Below are 17,206 nucleotides of genomic sequence, written 5' to 3' on the forward strand. Positions count from 1 at the left end.
AAATTTAAACTCCTATGGATATTCAAATTCGTTATATTTTGGCATCAATTGCCATCAATTTTAAATAAAAAATAAATAAATACATTTATTTAATTTATTACTTTACAATTTGTATATACATGTTACATACACATTAGGTGTATAATATGATGAAAGTTGTAGTGTATAGAAATATTAAAATTTCTAGAAATCTGAAATATGTAGAATTTTAAGTTGTCATAAATGCATGTTTCATTGTACCTATATGTACTTAAAATAAAAATAATTATTATTAATTACTAACATGTAAAGAGTTGACATGAGTTTGCATAACATTCAAGATCATAGAAGTAAGTCATATTATGATGTATAATCTGTTTGGATAATATTAAGAATTATTTAATATGTAGCAAGGTCAACCAATTTTTCTAATCCTTAGTGTATAGAAAGTTATATGCAAAATTTTAAATTATGAGAAAATTCAAATTTTTGTGGATGCTGTATTTGAATAGTATTAAAATATACCAAAAAATATATTATGCAATTATACCATCCATAACAGGTCACGATATTATAGAAAGAAAAATGAGGAATTGTAATCAATAACTTGGTTAATGCCAAAAATATGATTTTGTTGACTGAAATTTTTATTTTTTGGCACATATAACATAGTTGATTTTAAAGTCCAGAATTATTATATTCATGATAAATATTGCACAAATATGTTTTCAAATGATATTTTTATTGTTTGATTTAAGAAAGTAATAGAGTAGAAAATAGGATATAAAGCAATGTAACATAATTTTTCAATGCTTTGAAATGTAGATACTTACACTTTGGACAACTTTGTACACTTTTCTATAGGATTGGTTCATTTTATTTCTAAGTTTGTACATTGTAAAAATAGGATCTTGGATTAAACATTTTTAGAAATGTAGTTCGCGTTAGGTATCCATAAAAATAATTGTTATAAAAAAATATGAATTTTAATTATATAAATAAATAATAACAATCACAATTTAATAGGGATAAGGTATATAATTTTCATTAGTATTGAAAAAATATAATATATTAATCCTTTAGAGAGTATCACTGTAAATGAACATTTCGACAATTTGATCAGTCTGCTATTAAATATTTCTAATTTCTATAATAATAAAATTGTTCAATACATTTAATAAATGTATGATTAACACTTATTACTTGATGTTACAGTCGAATAAAAAAGGTAGAGATTGAAAAATAAAGTTATTAATTTGTAATGAACATGTCTAAATAAATAAATAACAATAATAATAATAAAGAATGATTAGAACATGATAAAAAAACAAGTATTTAAAATAATACTATATTGGATACTGAGGTTTAAGCAGCGACATCAAAAAATCGATCGAGCATAGCAGACACTTGAGCTGGAGTGTACTTGACATATTTTTCTGGGTTTTTGGTAAACGATGACTGAGAAAATCTGTAAATGTATGTTTTTATAACTTAGGTGCTCGATAAATTTTTTTTCAATAAACTTTTAAAAAGTAAATATAATTGCATATAATGTATTACTTGTCATAAAATGCACTGTATTTCGGTAAAACAAATTCCTTGTTATCACGTTTCAACCCTTCTCGTAATTCAACATCAGGTATTGTATAACCTCTTTGAAGCTTTAGTACTTCTTCAATTTCTTTATTAAAACCCTATACAAATCATAACAAAACAATATAGAATCAATATTAATAATACTAGTTTTGTAAAATGAAAAATATCACAATGTTCTTAAAAATGCTATAAAATGTGATGTGTTGCACACCTGCATGTGTTGTCTCCGTCTTACAAACGTCCAAGAAAGTAAAAACTCTTTTACACAGTTAAGAACCGAGAAAGCTACAGTCATAAACTAAGAAACAAAATTTTCACCACATTAAAAGGAGAAATTTGGCTATGTAATATCGTTTTAATTTTTTTGATCTCACTTATACGAAAAAAGTTCCTTTTTTTATGTGGTGGTAATTTTGTTTCTTAGTTATGACTGTAACCTTCTTGTTTTACGCGCAACAGTTTTTGCTATGTTGTACATTTGTAAGACATAGTCAACATATTCGGGTATGTTTTCCTCTTAAGTAACTAGAGCAACATTTTTATCAATACAAAATTAAAAATATACACATAACACAGTGAAAAAAAAAGAAAGTAATAATAGTCATACCAGCTTTTATTTAGTAGAAATAAAATGCATGCAAATTAACATTAACATGATTTCTAAGTATCTGGCATTTTATCATTTTTAAGAAAGGATTGAAGAACTTACAGAAAATCTCTCTTTGATTATATTACGGTCCTTATCCTTGAGTCTGCCATTTACAACTTGAACATCATCCAAATTAACTATGAAACCTAGTATTCTATTCCAACTAAAATTGAGAATACAATTATTAATTAAATAATAAATATATAAAGATTAATAAATATTATTACCATTGTTGATAAGACTTTTTATGTGACGCAATCATCTCATCATAGGTATTTTCACATTCAGGTTCAGTCAAAGAAACTATATCTAATAGAGCTGACCTTTGTAATGATTTGACTACATAGTGACAATTGTTCAAACGAAACAAATATTTGACACCTGGTTCGCTGTAGGAGTCACTACGATTCACAAGCATCAGGTTCAACTGAGACAACACTTTCTCTGTAAAAATTTAATGGTTTTAAGGGCTGAGCATTTCTTGGATGTATAACTAGTATTTACTTACTGATATAAAGTCCTAAAAGATACTTGTATTTTTCCGGTGGAGTGATATGATGTGATACCATGTTGTTATATAATGGCACTTGAGCTAAAAGAGGACCCACACTGTCTATATAGTCAAGAAGTTGTTCCATCAACACAAGCACATCGCTAGTTAATTGATAAACTGTGCCATCTCGCGGCAACCCCATAGAATTGTCAGTTCTCACACTTTCAACTATTTCTTCTAGTGTTCTAACCCCCTAATTAAGAAAAATAATATTGTTATAGGTTATCATAAAATAAGAGAAAACGAGGAAAGACGATTACTAACCGTGGAGTGAAGTGTATTGAGTATAATTGAATATTGACCTCTAATGGTGGGATCACAGCCTTCCATTGTACGTTCGAATTCAGACTTCATGGCAGCCAAATGTTTTAAAATTGGAAACATGACAAACAAATTGGCAAATTCTTTTCTATGAATACATCTTTTTGCTCTTGTAGCTATGCTCTGCAATCAATAAATAATTTTACGTACGTTATTAACTATTCTGAAGAACGACCAGTAATATTTTGAAGATAATAAAATGTTTATACATTTGTAGAAGCACAATAGTATCACTTTGTTTTGTAATATGGTTAAAATTGAACATTATAAAAAAAAAAATATCAACATCAATATAATACCTCTCCTTCGTGAACAATATTAGCGAGGCTTTCTTGAATAATGATTTGGAATACTTGATGGTGATGTTTGATTGGTATTATACCAACCATTAGTGACAGTTCTGCTTGCATGAGTTTTTGCAGAGCGATTACAGAAATAAGATAATTTTCCATTTCTTGTTCATCAACAATGTCTTCGCGGTTTTCTGAACAGATCATTTTTGATATCAATAGGTATTGATAAAATTAGACAAAATCACAAAATAATAATTATTAATTACCTATAAGAGTAGGTCTCCTTGTCCCCAAATTCAAGCCGGTCGACTGTCCTAATGTTTGAGATGCTTTCAAAAACATACGATTAGCTTTTTTCTCGAATCTAGAACAATAAAACTAATCAACCTGAAATAAATGTTTAACACAAATTAACTTACACGTGTTGGATACGTTTAGAAGTTTTTCTAGTGACAGTAACTTCAGATCTATGGGGAAATTTGGACTTCTAAAGTAGAAAAAAAAATGTTCATTCATCAATAAATAATCATATTTTAACACGGTTTATTTGAAACATACTACTGAAGGTGAACCCATAGTTTGCCCAATGGCCATATTAGTGCTTCCAGCACTTCCAGTTTTCTGGTATTCTTTAAGAGTAGTCATTGATTTGGTGAGAGTGTTAGCCCGTACTCTAGCATACACATTCATGTATTCGTCGCGAGATTGACTGATTAACCAATCTGCTAAACGAATTAGATCCGAGGAAACAATTTCAGAGAAATGGCTAATAGAACTCACAGAAGATGAATCATCAGTTACCAACTCTATGGAATCAATAAAAAAAAAATAATTCAATATAATTAATTATTATAAGGTAGTAAATTTACTAACCATCATCATTCGTAGAAATATCGACCAAAATTGCCGGTTGAACATGTCTACTATGCTTTAAAAGGATCTCTTTAAACTCTCTCTGGATACTATCTCCTCCAGTCTTAAACAGTGACGACTAAAGTACAACAAATAAGACATATTAAATCATTTTAAAAATAAATTAAAAATTTACCAACATACCACATTTTCTAGTTCAACACTTTGAGGATTATTTTTTTCAAAATAGTTTTGTGCCTCACGTAGTTTTTCCATGGCATCCAAGTACTCATTCAAACCATCTGACCCATTTGGTCTTCCTAAAATAATCGATTCAACTCTCGGACACACATCATGAAACATTATTACTCTGTCCAATGCAGACATTGTTTTTTCAATGTCTAAAATTAAAACAAATGTTTAGAAATTATTGATTATTAATTGTTTAGCAAACACATTACTAAACTCTGATCATACTTGTCTTTTTTAACTGTAGATTCTCCATTTCATTATAAATCGGCAGTATGGTTTGTTGAAGTCTACCAAGTCTATTTTCAAACGACGTTAGGATATCGACCATTTTATCTGATAGTTGGTTATTACGTTGTACCTGTTCTTTAAATGCTTCTAAATTTTGCCGCTCCTAATAACGAATTAATAATATATTTAATTATTTACAATTATTTGATACAAGTTATATTAACATAAAATAGTAGCATAATAGCATAATACTTTATTGCTTTAGTAGTTTTTTTTTTTTAGTAAATCTACAACAATATTTAATACATTTTAAAAGTTGTAAAATTATTAATAATTTATTTCATTTTTTTTAAGTTTTCTCACACAATTCGATATGAGAATATTTCACAGGATACCATAAACTGTTCCACTATTCATAAAATTATTGTTAAATTATGTATCTATTTATTATAATTTATTATTTATCTTTTTTTCATTTAGGAAATTTCTTTTCTACCTTTTCTAATTTTCCACTGGAATCCATAATTCTATGCGTTTATTAAAAATGTTTATTCAATTTAATTATTTTAAACTGTCTACATGGTACAAAAAAAATTAATTCGGAACTTCGGAAGTAATTCAAAACAATTTAACTTTTTTACTATTATAGAAATATAGTCCCTATTTCATTGTTCTCGTGAATCATGATAACTTGTTATCTTTTATCAAACCAATATAAACAGCTGACATGAAAAAGAAACAAATTGTACTTGATAAGACATTTTTTTGCGAAATGCGATTAGTGATTTTAGTCCTTTACTACTCTATCAGTCTATCATTCAGAAAAAAAATTTTCCGGTCATTAAAACCGTTTTATTAGTTATAAATTCAGCAAAAATGTTGTCTTTGAACAAAATTGCAAAATGTCTCGTAAGTACTTATCTCCGTTTCTTTTAGTCGTTAGCACCATCCAAATACTATTTATGACAAAACGGGACAAACGATGGTAATAGCCCCCTGGAAATACTGTACGCACTATATTTGTATATTACAATTGAAATTCTATTGGTATATAGAGCACGTTCATAACCGGTTCAGGAGGCGTCCATGTATCTCGATTTTTTGTTACTAGTTGTCCTGTATTGTCATCTATAGTATTTGCACCATTTTACCTTTAGGTAAATGTTAATGTATATTTTGTTTATTATTTGTAGTTGTCAAATTCAAGAACCTTCCAGACATCTGCAGTCCTCAAACATGACACAATGTTCAATGTGAGCATAATTTTATGTTATTGTTTGCCCAACCATTAGATTACTTAAGAGTTTGTCGACGACTTTTTCGATTATTAACGTCATTTGGCTTAGGAAAATCTGTATTTAGAAAGTCCAAAGCTGATATTTCTAATACCTATCTTAGTACCTAGTTATGATACACACTTTTTGCAATCCATGTGAACAACATTTTAGTATACTTGTAACAAAAATTAGATATAGGTAGGTATAATTAATGCAATTTGGTTTTTTGATAGATATTGGAAGTTCAATATTTTTGGGTATCTAATACTTTTCCTAAATCTTATTTTATTATTTGTTGTGAATTCCAAAATATAGTGCCCTCCTGTAATTCTTCATATTGCTACTATTTCAGATATCCTAATTATTCTGTATAATATATCATATTACACAACTAATTTTATTTTATATAAAATGTATTAAAAGATCATGGAGGCCATATCATATTATTAGATAATACGTAATGTTGTTCTTTAAACATAAATCATGAACATGAAATGTATTATAATTATATCCAAATACACATTTTTAGAAACATCTAGAAGTTATTCAGTTGGAATTTTCTATTCTTTATAGAAATTGCCTAAATTTACTTCCTTAAAATGTATTTACTGTTGAATATTGTGTAACTATAGTACACCCAATTATAAGGATTGTTTTAATAAACAAGTTTCTATGAAAAACTTACAAGTTATAATTAGTAAATAATATGAATGTACCTTTCCATTGTGTGACTATTATCCACATTTTCTTTTTTTTTTACTGTTGTCTTTATAGCTGTTTGGCTTATGGGGTAGGTTATAACTATTGAATGTTCAGTTAATCAGATGTAAATTATTGCATATTGCATTACAATAACTATTTAATAAATATAAATTTAAACCTCAACTAGTACTATTAATGATTTTATAAACTTATAAATAAATATATGAGGTACAATCTAAGATCTAGCTACAGTTAAAGTAAAGACAATATTAATTTAAACTTGTATTGGTGTTATTCTCTAATAGTCCAATATATTTAATTATCTATGGTTATATATTTTCAGCATAGGGATACAAAGGAGGATAATCTGGATATCAAATTTGAGTTCAGCGATGAAAACAAAAAAGTAATTATTTTCATCCTTGTCCTATGTACTTAATATACTCACCCTTGACGCAAATCTAATTTGTGTGATTTGTTTAATAGAGAATTGATGCCATATTAGCAATATACCCAGAAGGTCATAAGCGAGCAGCTATGATACCACTGTTGGATTTAGCTCAAAGACAACATGGTTGGTTACCTATATCAGCTATGCACAAGGTGGCTGATGTATTAGACTTACCTAAAATGAGGGTTTATGAAGTCGCCACATTTTACACAATGTTTATGCGAAAACCGACTGGCAAGTATCACTTGCAGGTATGCACAACAACTCCTTGCTGGTTGCGAGGTTCAGATGACGTTATATCATGTTTAAAGAAAAAATTAGATATTGGTGTAGGAGAAACTAGCAAGGATGGCCAATGGACATTGTCTGAAGTAGAATGTTTGGGTGCATGCGTCAATGCTCCAATGATGCAAGTCAACGATGATTATTTTGTAAGTTAACCTGAATAATAATATAGTATAGAGTTTTACCAGGGTTGGTAACATACGCGTATAAAACAAATCGACATATCAAATAAACTTGGTGAACTACTTGCTGTTCAGTGCAACTATTAAAAAAAAAACTTATACAGTAATAGTATAAAATGTATACAACTAAGTAATTTTATACGTTCCAACCCTGTTCTAGACAAATATTTTTCAATTCTAAAATTGTTTAAACATTGTATAAATCAATAGCTAATTTATAACAAAATAATATTTTAGTTGTTTTTAAAGTAAAATCCAGAATATTTTTGTCCGTACAAATTATTAATCCCTCAATTAATATTTAATTAGTAATTTATGAATTTGTAGGAAGATTTGACTACAAAGGATGTTGAATCTATAATTGATGACTTGAAGAATGGTAAAACTCCTACTCCAGGACCCAGGTAATTTTTGCAGTCTCCTAAAGAAAGCACTTATTAATCACATTATTTTCTAATTATAATAGATCTAGTCGGTATGCATCAGAGCCAATGGATGGATTAACATCATTGAAAGAAGAACCTTATGGTCCTGGATTTAAAGTACGACCAGATTTATAAGTTACAATACTCTAGTAAAACAACAATTTTGTTTTGAAACTTGTCGCAATACATGATTACGTAACATTAGTGTTTTTTTTTTTTTTTGTCTTAAAGTGTTAAATAATTTGAAAAAAAAATTATTATGTCTGTAAAAAAATTTATATAATTATTTAATATACAACTAGAATTAAAGATCTTTTGTATCGTGGTGTAGGTTTTTCTTGTATGCTTTTTTCTGTTTCAAACACGTAACACAGTGAGCCTTTAGATTGTGATTGTATTTGAACCGACGGTGGCATTTCATGCATTCATACATTAGGTCCAGACCACATACAACTGTTCTGTGATGCACGAGCGAGGGTTGATCGCCAAATGTATCCAAACAGTCTGGGCATGTGTGCTTTTCGTCTAGCCTGAGGTTCATGAATAATTGTTCATCCAAGTAGTCCGATATACCTAGACGTTTGTAATAATGGTTGTCAACATTACTACATTATTATGATTATACACCTTTCAATATATAGTGTGGTTAAAAAGCATAAGTATGATAATAGCAGCTAAATAATTGAATATTTTACAGGAAATAATTATTTTTAAGTAAGAATTTATTTTTTCAAAAGATCAAGGAACTGAACATTTCTAACACAGGAAATTGAATATTAGTATAATGTATAAATGATACATTAACAAATATTATGAACATAAAACATGTTAAGTTTAATATTGTATCACAATAGAAACCAAATGTGTTGGTTTATAGGAATCTGAATAATAATAATAATAAAAAAAAAAAAATGAACAAATAATATAATATAAAATTATTTTTAATCATCTTAAAAAATAAACAGTCACAAATGATTTCTTGTAAAAAAAAATCTGGTTAGGGTTACAAAAGTGAAATCGCAAATGTTTATAAACAGTATTAAGAGGTACCATAAGTCAATATCATAGTAAACATAATGCACTGTCATAATATTTTATAGATTTATTCAAGTCCTTACAATACGTTCCAAGTACAATGTACATACATATTATGTTATACATATATTGACTAGAGAAAATATTAATATAGAGCCTTTGCACGACGTCGCTATTATATAATATTATTTACTGCCGCGGATGACACGATACGTACCAACAATAATATTATAATTGGGAGCTAGGGCACGACAGGTGGTTTTTTTTTCACGGATCGTCTCACTTGAGGTGGGTCTTCATGTGCAACAACAGGTTGTGTTTGTGCTTGGACTTTTTGTGGCATATGGGACACTCGAACTTCGGATCGACGCCACACTCGAATCGGACGTGCCGGCTGAGGCTGTGGAGTCGCGCGTACGAGTTGCCGCACCGAGCGCAGGCGTACATCGAGCGCTGGTGATGATTGGTAGGTAGGTGGTGTTGGATTCTGGTGGACGGATGCAGGCTGCGTCCGCGGTTGGCGTACGGGTCACCTGAAGACGGACGGCGGGAAGACAAAAGACAACAACAGAAAAACAAACGAAAATATACAAATTATTAGCACCAAGACCGCGCAGTTTGGATCCAGTATTGTGTAAGTGTGTGTGTGTGTGTGTGTGTGTGTTCGCAGCAGCTTACATGCAACGCTAACTATTTTCATAATAATATAATATAATAATGATAGCGGCGACTGCACACTATAGTCACGTAAATAAAAGCAACGCAATCGAGAGTAGGTACAAAATATAATAAATTATATGTTTAATATAATGTTGTATTATACCTAGCCTCTATTTACATATTATAAGTACCTAATAATATCTAGCAGGCAGATAACTGGGACCACCGTATTGCGAATATTGGACGTAATATATAAAATAATATTGTATAGTCTTTAGTAGTAATCAGTAGGTAGGTAATAGGTATATTAGTAAATCTTTATCTTTTTTTTGTTTTATTTTTTGACAAGTACCTATAATAAATTGCGTTTACAAGGAAACTTTTAAATTTAATAATTGGAATAAATAGGTAGGTATATAATATATATATATATATAGTAAACTGCAGATGCGATATATTATTTAGGTAGACACTGCAGACAGCAGCTTCGCCACACTTCATAACTCAAGGTAGGTATTATAGGTAAATAAATATTAATGTCAAAATGTAACACGTAAATGGTATAATGTACACGGTTTGCAAACAATATTATATACGAGTATACTCTTAGTAGTACATAATCTTACAATGTGATACATACATGATAGTACATAGACGAAAATCTTAACCCCCTCAAATATCCAATTAAGGCATTAACCCACAAAAAAGACATATTTTTAGTGGTATGGGATCGAAACCCTTCACTCACATTAATGTTAAAAACATTAGCCCCCCCCCCCCTTGAAATTGTATAATTGATTTCCGCCTATGAATATGGATATTATAGTATATTGGGTGTGTATATAATTTGGGCGGTATAGTTTCAATAGCATAAATCAAGAACATATTATTAAGGTTTCGAGCATAATACAATTTATAGATAAAATCACAACGATTTCAAATCAAAATGTGATGTTTGCTCATAGAATGGGTCTTCAAGTTGTGCCTATGGTAAAAGTACGCCTGGCAAATGTTGCACTGGTGACGGGGCATTTTTCCGCACTCGTCTCTGATGTGCCGGCGCAGGGAATCTCTGTGCTTGTACCATTTACTGCACGTTTTGCACGACCAATACTTATCGTCTGTAAAAAAAAACCGAAATTAAATTATAATATGCCTAACACACTGGCTGCAGGCCATATGATTAAATTATATTGTAATATTTATGCGGTACAGAGTAAAGAGTATACAGAAGAGAGATGGAGAGTGATGGAAGAAAAATACTAAAATATGAAGGTAGGTAGGTATAACCAACGAGAAAATAGAGTTTGAGGAGGATTAAGCAAATGATATAACATTATAATAATATGATCTCAACAACAATATAATAATAAAAAAACTCCGAACAATAAAATGTATACCTACAAAGGTATCGTTAAAAAAAAAAAGCGACAAAATACACAAAAAAACGTAATAATAATAATAATAACAATAACAGTAATTTACCCACCTGCACCAAGTTAGCTGCAGCAATTATTCAAGAACTGCAGCTGTGACACGACATACTTTTACTTATTATCTAATTGTCTAATAATGTCATAGTCACTATGACATAGTGCGTAACATATTATTAGAAATAAATAGGCGCCTATCCATATAACATGTATATAATCTCGTCCCGTACCCATCACATATAATATTGCATATTATATCTACACCTACCTAATGATGTATTCGCATAGCTGGCAAAACAAACAACAGAATGATAGGTAAAAAAATTCTCCCAATGGTACATTTCAGTGCAACCCTCAAACCGCGGGCGTCCCGGCAGCAAGTATGTATAGGTATGCGTGTATGACAGCGCATGAACCGAAGGAACAGTATATAATATATTATACTGAAGCATATTCTATACAGTGAAACCTCGTAATACCGGACACTCTCGGTGACTGAAATTTCGTCCACTATTCAGAGGGTACAGACGTGCAGTTTGTAGTTTGTTGCCAAAAAAACGTCCGCTATTCGGAGGTGTCCGTTAGGTGAGGTTTCACTGTACATATATATATATATAGAAGACTGCGGCGCAGGGCGTGATTTAAGGTCGTGTCCTCCTGGCCGCCACGTATGTCTTAAGCGTGCCGAACACGCTGCACGAACCCAAATGGTTTTCTAACTCCGTACAGATTACCATCCGGCAGTATGGACATTTGGAAATCCAAATGTGTTGCAAACGCCCTGAAACAAAACACGGTGGCGATTAGCGTTGGGTATAGACATTGTTTGGTCTCGTGTGTCGAGTCCACCGAAATAATATATTTCGTTATAGTCATATTATTATACTCATATATAACCGAAGAGAAGCGTTAGTATTGTAATATAAATTAAAGACGGAACAAGCCAGGGCTGTGATAAACGATTTTATTGGTTTTCCATAGCTTCCCCGTGGCGCATGTTTTCGTGACGTCTAGTGCGTCCCTCGACAACGAGTAGTAAGTTCATCATTATTTATATTATTATAATTTATAATCGATAATTTTCCACACCGAAATGCCTGAAAATTAATTTTCTCATTGTATATATTATATTATTGTATACGCTGGTTATGTCTTCGCGTCATCTCAATTGCCTCGGCATTGTCTATACAGTATACACACACACACATATATATAAATCCATATTTTAATAAATAACGATGTACAAACGACAGCGTCTTCACCCCGAAAAATCACATTTTAATAATATGTATTTTATATTGGCTAGTCAATATAGTATGTAAGTTAAATTATATAGGTTAGGTCGGCCGAATACGATATAGTAGGTACAACTCCTGGAATAAAACCAAATATATACTTCCGTTCAGAGTATAGGTACCTACATAATAATATTTAAGTTTTGAAAATATATTTTTCCCCCGTTGACGAAGATTCGGCGATTCCTTTGATCCGTATATCTACTTAACTTTACCAAAATGAGGATACCTGCTCGGCGGACGGAATAATTAGTAGGTACCGATTGACTACCTCTTTTCAAAACATTATAATATTATTAATATTGATTGTTACATTTTTAATAAATGGTACCTGCGTTTAAAAATCAATACTATAGTCCTGTATACAATAACTATACAGACGCAAAATTCAATCAGGTAGAACATGCGAACTTATAATTTGGTATTGGTCGATCAGAATATAATTGCACATTCTACACCTACATATATATATAATATATATTATGTAGTTGATTTTATATTTGTCTATATAATATAATACACATATATATTATATTATGCGCGTTATTACGATTGTATAAAATTAATAATTGAATATTATAATATATGGTACACATAATATAGCTATAATATAATAATAATAATAATATTGGCGTTTTTAACGGAACATGAACGGCACACGAAAAAATATATTGTATATTATATAATAATACTTTAATAATTTAATTGATATTATATTATAGGTATTGATGACAATAATTATTATTAAGCGACAAAATGGACTAGATAAACAAAATTAAATAAGGAAACTTGTTAATCATTCATATATAATTTTTATAAATACACATCATATACATTGTAATAATACACGAGTAATAATATTAATTTTGTGCTCATACCTGACTAGATTCATGGACCACCACGTTAAGTAGAGGTGTTACACTTACATAATTATATAAGTAGTTTTTATTTTTGTAATTTCTATATAGAGGTCATGACTAATCAAGGAACTCAATTTCATTGCACTAAATAATAATTTAAAAAAAAAAAAAAAACAAAAAAAAAACACAAATACATACAAATGACTATACTTTATCCACAAATCACAATATGAGTTAGTTGAAAAAACAAAAGAAATCCTTAACATAAAAAAATTGTCATATTACAATACAGTCGTGTGTCAGTGTCACATATACGCATCATGTCGCATATAAATTATTGAGTATGAATTTTATTACAATAGGTACATTATAAATTATAATATAATAATATACTGTTGTAGTCATTTTCAATAAAGTAAAAATAAAAATACTATAGAAATATCAGAGGGAGGGTGTTTTTATTTTTCCGGCAGAAAACGACGATGAATGGTCGAAAGTGCAGGATTGAGTTTGGAAATGCGTTCGATCGGGTCACCACGTTTTCAACACTCGTTACAAAACCCTTAACCCACCCGGTGGCGTACAAACAGTTCCTACAAAATAAGTCTATTTAGGCGGTGCAAACGTAATAAATGTCTCGTTTTATTTTGCACCATCGCCGTCCGCCAAAAGTGTTCGGCCCGATACAAGTGGGACACCCACTTGGACGATCGATCCGAAAACCACTACAGAATATAATTGCGGTATACCTACCTACACATTTGTCACGAAGTTTTGATTTTTGAATTTACATATACTTATTTAATAAATATTGCGTTGACTATATTATATTATTATGATCGACGCGCACAGCATTTTCTCAGTGTGTTGGAAATTTAACGTTATATTATAGGTAATATTATAGTAATTTTATTATAGGTACCCACTCCCTCCCAGACCCGAACAAATTCCTATTTATGAACACGAGGCAGTGGCATATCAGTGGTAGCGGCGAATATCCCCCCCCCCCCCCCCCCCCCGGACGACCAAATTTTGTACACAATACAACAACATGTAAATAATAATATGAATATAATGTAATTATAATATAAATATAATATAATTATGTGTAATGTGTATACTGATTACTGAATATGTCCATTAACTTATTTATCACTCTCCCCCCGTGAAAAAATCCCAGATACGCTACTGACACGATAAGTTCAACTGAACACGATGATACAAGAACAATTCTATTTGCACTACCCGAATTACCTACAGTTGTTTAATCGTTAAAAAAATGTTTATATCAGAAAAAACTTGAAAGAATCGTTGTTAAAAAAAACCTATTGATCGTATTTTCACACGGCACACAAAATATTGTTGATTAAACTTAAAATCATTAACCCTAAAATAATCATAATTTTTCCACAATACATAATATTTGTGTTTTGTGCGTTTTTTGAAATTAGAATAGAAAAACAAAAATCCAAAATACAATTTACATTTATGTGACAATTATCTTAAAAAGTAAATTCGTGTCTGACTTTGGTATAATATATACCTATTAGATCCAATGACAATATTATGATCCAAATTCACTCGGCATGTTTGGTAACATAGATGCAAATGAACCCATTTAATCGAACCAACTAAGTTTAATATTGTGCTGTACGATTGTACGAACCCACCAACAATATTATAATAATAATGTGTTATTATCTTACGTCACTTTATATATGTTATGTCTGATACAATGTTGTTCAATTGCTGACTATACCTATGGTTTTGGTTTAAAGTTTCAACTATCAATAAAATATGTTTATACGTTTGGCAAATGTTTTGTTGTATTTTTTTGAGAAAAAAAAATGAATTATATAATATAATATTATGTACACGAATATAATTAATGTAAAATTAAAATAAATAATTATTTTTGACTAGATACATTTCAAATCAGACGAAAGTATAAATAAAAATATTGATATAAATAGAAAGATATCTCTTCACCGTATATTGTTTTGTTGATAGGAGAGAACTTTAGTCTTACATTCAATCTTATTATCTAATGACTATAATGTATTCGATGTCTATAAACATTTCGCGGTACAATAACCCGAGTACCCGAATACGATAAAACTAAGTAAAATAAAAATAAAAAACCAGTATTAATTTAACACACACTACGAATAAAAAAAATAAAACATGATTTTCTTTGCATGAATAAATTGCACGAAAAAAAATAGACTAGATTGTGTTGTTCCATATTTGACTAGCAAAAATAATACATAAAATTATTATATTAATAATTGTATTAGATAATAATAGTATGCTGCGTATGGTATAAATAGTTTTTTGTTGTTGTTTTTATACCCCTAGCGAGTTCCCCACGCATATAATATCTTTTAAGTTATAATTAATATAAACTTCGTTATATAAATAATAAAAATATGCGCCTTTAGATGTAAGTAAGACCTTTGATATTATTATAATCAGTGTGGTCAATAATATAATAGTAATGATAATATACCTATACGGGCAAGGTCAAAAAATTAAAAAAACGTTTTGAATTAAATATACACAAATTTGACGGGCCACACACACACACACACACACTCCCACGCGCGCGCACATGAATGAATATTTAAATACGAAATACGTTTTTGTTCTAGTTTCCCAGTTTCTGGATTTTAGAATTCCAGTTTTGGGCCAAACTCTGGTTTTTTAGGTGCAACACCAGTATCGTCTGAGAGGGTGACGACGTCGCGGTGGTGGACGTGGTCACGGCGGTGATGGGCAACGCGTCCGGGCACGGTGGCGGCAGTTTGAGTATGCGCTGCACGGTGGACGTGGACGACGTGGACGCCGAGGACGAAGGGCTTTCGTCGAACAGGATGTGCGGACACAGGATGACGTGCTTGTTCAGGCGGCTGGTGTGCTTGAAGCTCATGCCGCAGCGAGGACACGCGTGTTGCGGACCCTTGTCGCAGCGGTCCTCCCGGATGTGTCTCTTTAAGCTCTGCTTCCACTGGTACACCTTGCCGCAGAGCTTACACTCGAACTTCTCGGCCAGCAGGTCTGAATCTGAAACCATCGGTACGCCAGGTAAATCTCACACGTCATAATATCGTGGCCAAACTTAAGTGTTATTGTAGATAGCCCTACATAATATTATATGAAATATACGAGTAACACATATCACCTATATTATATTTTTAAAAACGATACCTATTATCTACCTATCGTAATAACGGCATGAATATTTATACTAAACTACAATAAAACGATTAACCTAACAGCCACTTATGTGGCTATTACTGACTTCTTCGGATGGTAGCGACGTAGCGTACTACCGTCATCCTATCCATACACCCCGGGGGGTCCCACTCCACAACCAATCAATCCAAACATTGAATATTTCCAGGTTACCATCCGGTAAAACCTTATCCTTGCCAATGAAAATCTTAAGTACCTAAATATTTCAATAATTTCAAATTTGAGGCAGATGGAACTAATAGAGTTACATATTCCAATTAAGTACCTAATAATTATATTAACTAACTAGTGTTTGTAAGTCATTGTTCTAGATACGTAAGATTAAATAATTATAATAGGTAATTGTTAAATAATAAGTTTCTTATCAAGTCAAAATAATTATAGATAGGTCGTAGACTTGTATCCCGTAGGTATAGGTAAATATTATCAGATGATGTGTATTGGGAGTATAGAAATATGTCTTAGAACAATAAGAGATATTAAATGAAATATTATATATATCAACAATGGATTATGATTTCAAATAATAAATTTGCGTATAGAAAATAATATAGTTGATACGATTATTCAAAGATAGTAAATCGAAGTAATAGAACATATAATTTTTTAAATACAATAATTTA

The 17,206-nt window shown here is 30.6% G+C and overlaps 3 protein-coding genes across 6 annotated transcripts in view; 1 reads left to right on the forward strand and 2 right to left on the reverse strand.

Annotated features, from left to right (window-relative positions):
• Positions 1-943: 943 nt before the first annotated feature.
• LOC100163694 (exocyst complex component 7) lies at positions 944-5,379 on the reverse strand. The gene is made up of 14 exons (XM_001945145.5): positions 5,220-5,379; positions 4,721-4,886; positions 4,448-4,644; positions 4,265-4,382; positions 3,950-4,197; positions 3,811-3,878; positions 3,658-3,755; positions 3,398-3,582; positions 3,042-3,221; positions 2,733-2,970; positions 2,452-2,668; positions 2,285-2,387; positions 1,540-1,673; positions 944-1,447 (listed from the first exon to the last, which is right to left on the reverse strand). Exons 1-14 carry the CDS (start codon positions 5,244-5,246, stop codon positions 1,345-1,347), a joined length of 2,082 nt encoding a protein of 693 aa, XP_001945180.1. The 5' UTR covers positions 5,247-5,379; the 3' UTR covers positions 944-1,344.
• A 106-nt stretch (positions 5,380-5,485) lies between these two features.
• Positions 5,486-8,429, forward strand: LOC100161633 (probable NADH dehydrogenase [ubiquinone] flavoprotein 2, mitochondrial). 2 transcript variants are annotated; one of them, XM_001946866.5, is made up of 6 exons: positions 5,486-5,632; positions 5,917-5,976; positions 7,046-7,108; positions 7,189-7,584; positions 7,948-8,024; positions 8,087-8,375. In XM_001946866.5, exons 1-6 carry the CDS (start codon positions 5,600-5,602, stop codon positions 8,178-8,180), a joined length of 723 nt encoding a protein of 240 aa, XP_001946901.1. In that variant the 5' UTR covers positions 5,486-5,599; the 3' UTR covers positions 8,181-8,375.
• A 1,856-nt stretch (positions 8,430-10,285) lies between these two features.
• The window catches only part of LOC100160367 (longitudinals lacking protein, isoforms A/B/D/L), a 27,012-nt gene continuing 20,091 nt past the window's right edge, over positions 10,286-17,206 (reverse strand). For 2 of the 3 annotated variants that reach the window (XM_016805594.2, XM_008186285.3), the window contains exon 4: positions 15,196-16,391. In XM_016805594.2, the coding sequence (XP_016661083.1) occupies positions 15,976-16,391 (416 nt within the window). In that variant the 3' untranslated portion in view covers positions 15,196-15,975. Of the gene's footprint in view, positions 10,862-15,195; positions 16,392-17,206 lie in introns of those variants that run through there. The other variant, XM_016805597.2, reaches the window with a different exon arrangement.

Source organism: Acyrthosiphon pisum, chromosome A2 (genome assembly GCF_005508785.2).
Source record: "Acyrthosiphon pisum isolate AL4f chromosome A2, pea_aphid_22Mar2018_4r6ur, whole genome shotgun sequence".
In the NCBI taxonomy this organism is placed as follows: domain Eukaryota; kingdom Metazoa; phylum Arthropoda; class Insecta; order Hemiptera; family Aphididae; genus Acyrthosiphon; species Acyrthosiphon pisum.

Excerpts from the sequence above, each read along its gene's own strand:
- LOC100163694 (XM_001945145.5), bottom strand. The coding sequence starts at position 5,246 with ATGGATTCCAGTGGAAAATTAGAAAAG. Across the intron at positions 4,887-5,219 it reads CCAGTGGAAAATTAGAAAAG|GAGCGGCAAAATTTAGAAGC; the intron begins GTAGAAAAGAAA and ends ATTCGTTATTAG. Across the intron at positions 3,583-3,657 it reads AAGGAGACCTACTCTTATAG|AAAACCGCGAAGACATTGTT; the intron begins GTAATTAATAAT and ends TGATCTGTTCAG.
- LOC100161633 (XM_001946866.5), top strand. The coding sequence starts at position 5,600 with ATGTTGTCTTTGAACAAAATTGCAAAATGTCTC. Across the intron at positions 5,633-5,916 it reads ACAAAATTGCAAAATGTCTC|TTGTCAAATTCAAGAACCTT; the intron begins GTAAGTACTTAT and ends TATTATTTGTAG. Across the intron at positions 7,585-7,947 it reads AAGTCAACGATGATTATTTT|GAAGATTTGACTACAAAGGA; the intron begins GTAAGTTAACCT and ends ATGAATTTGTAG.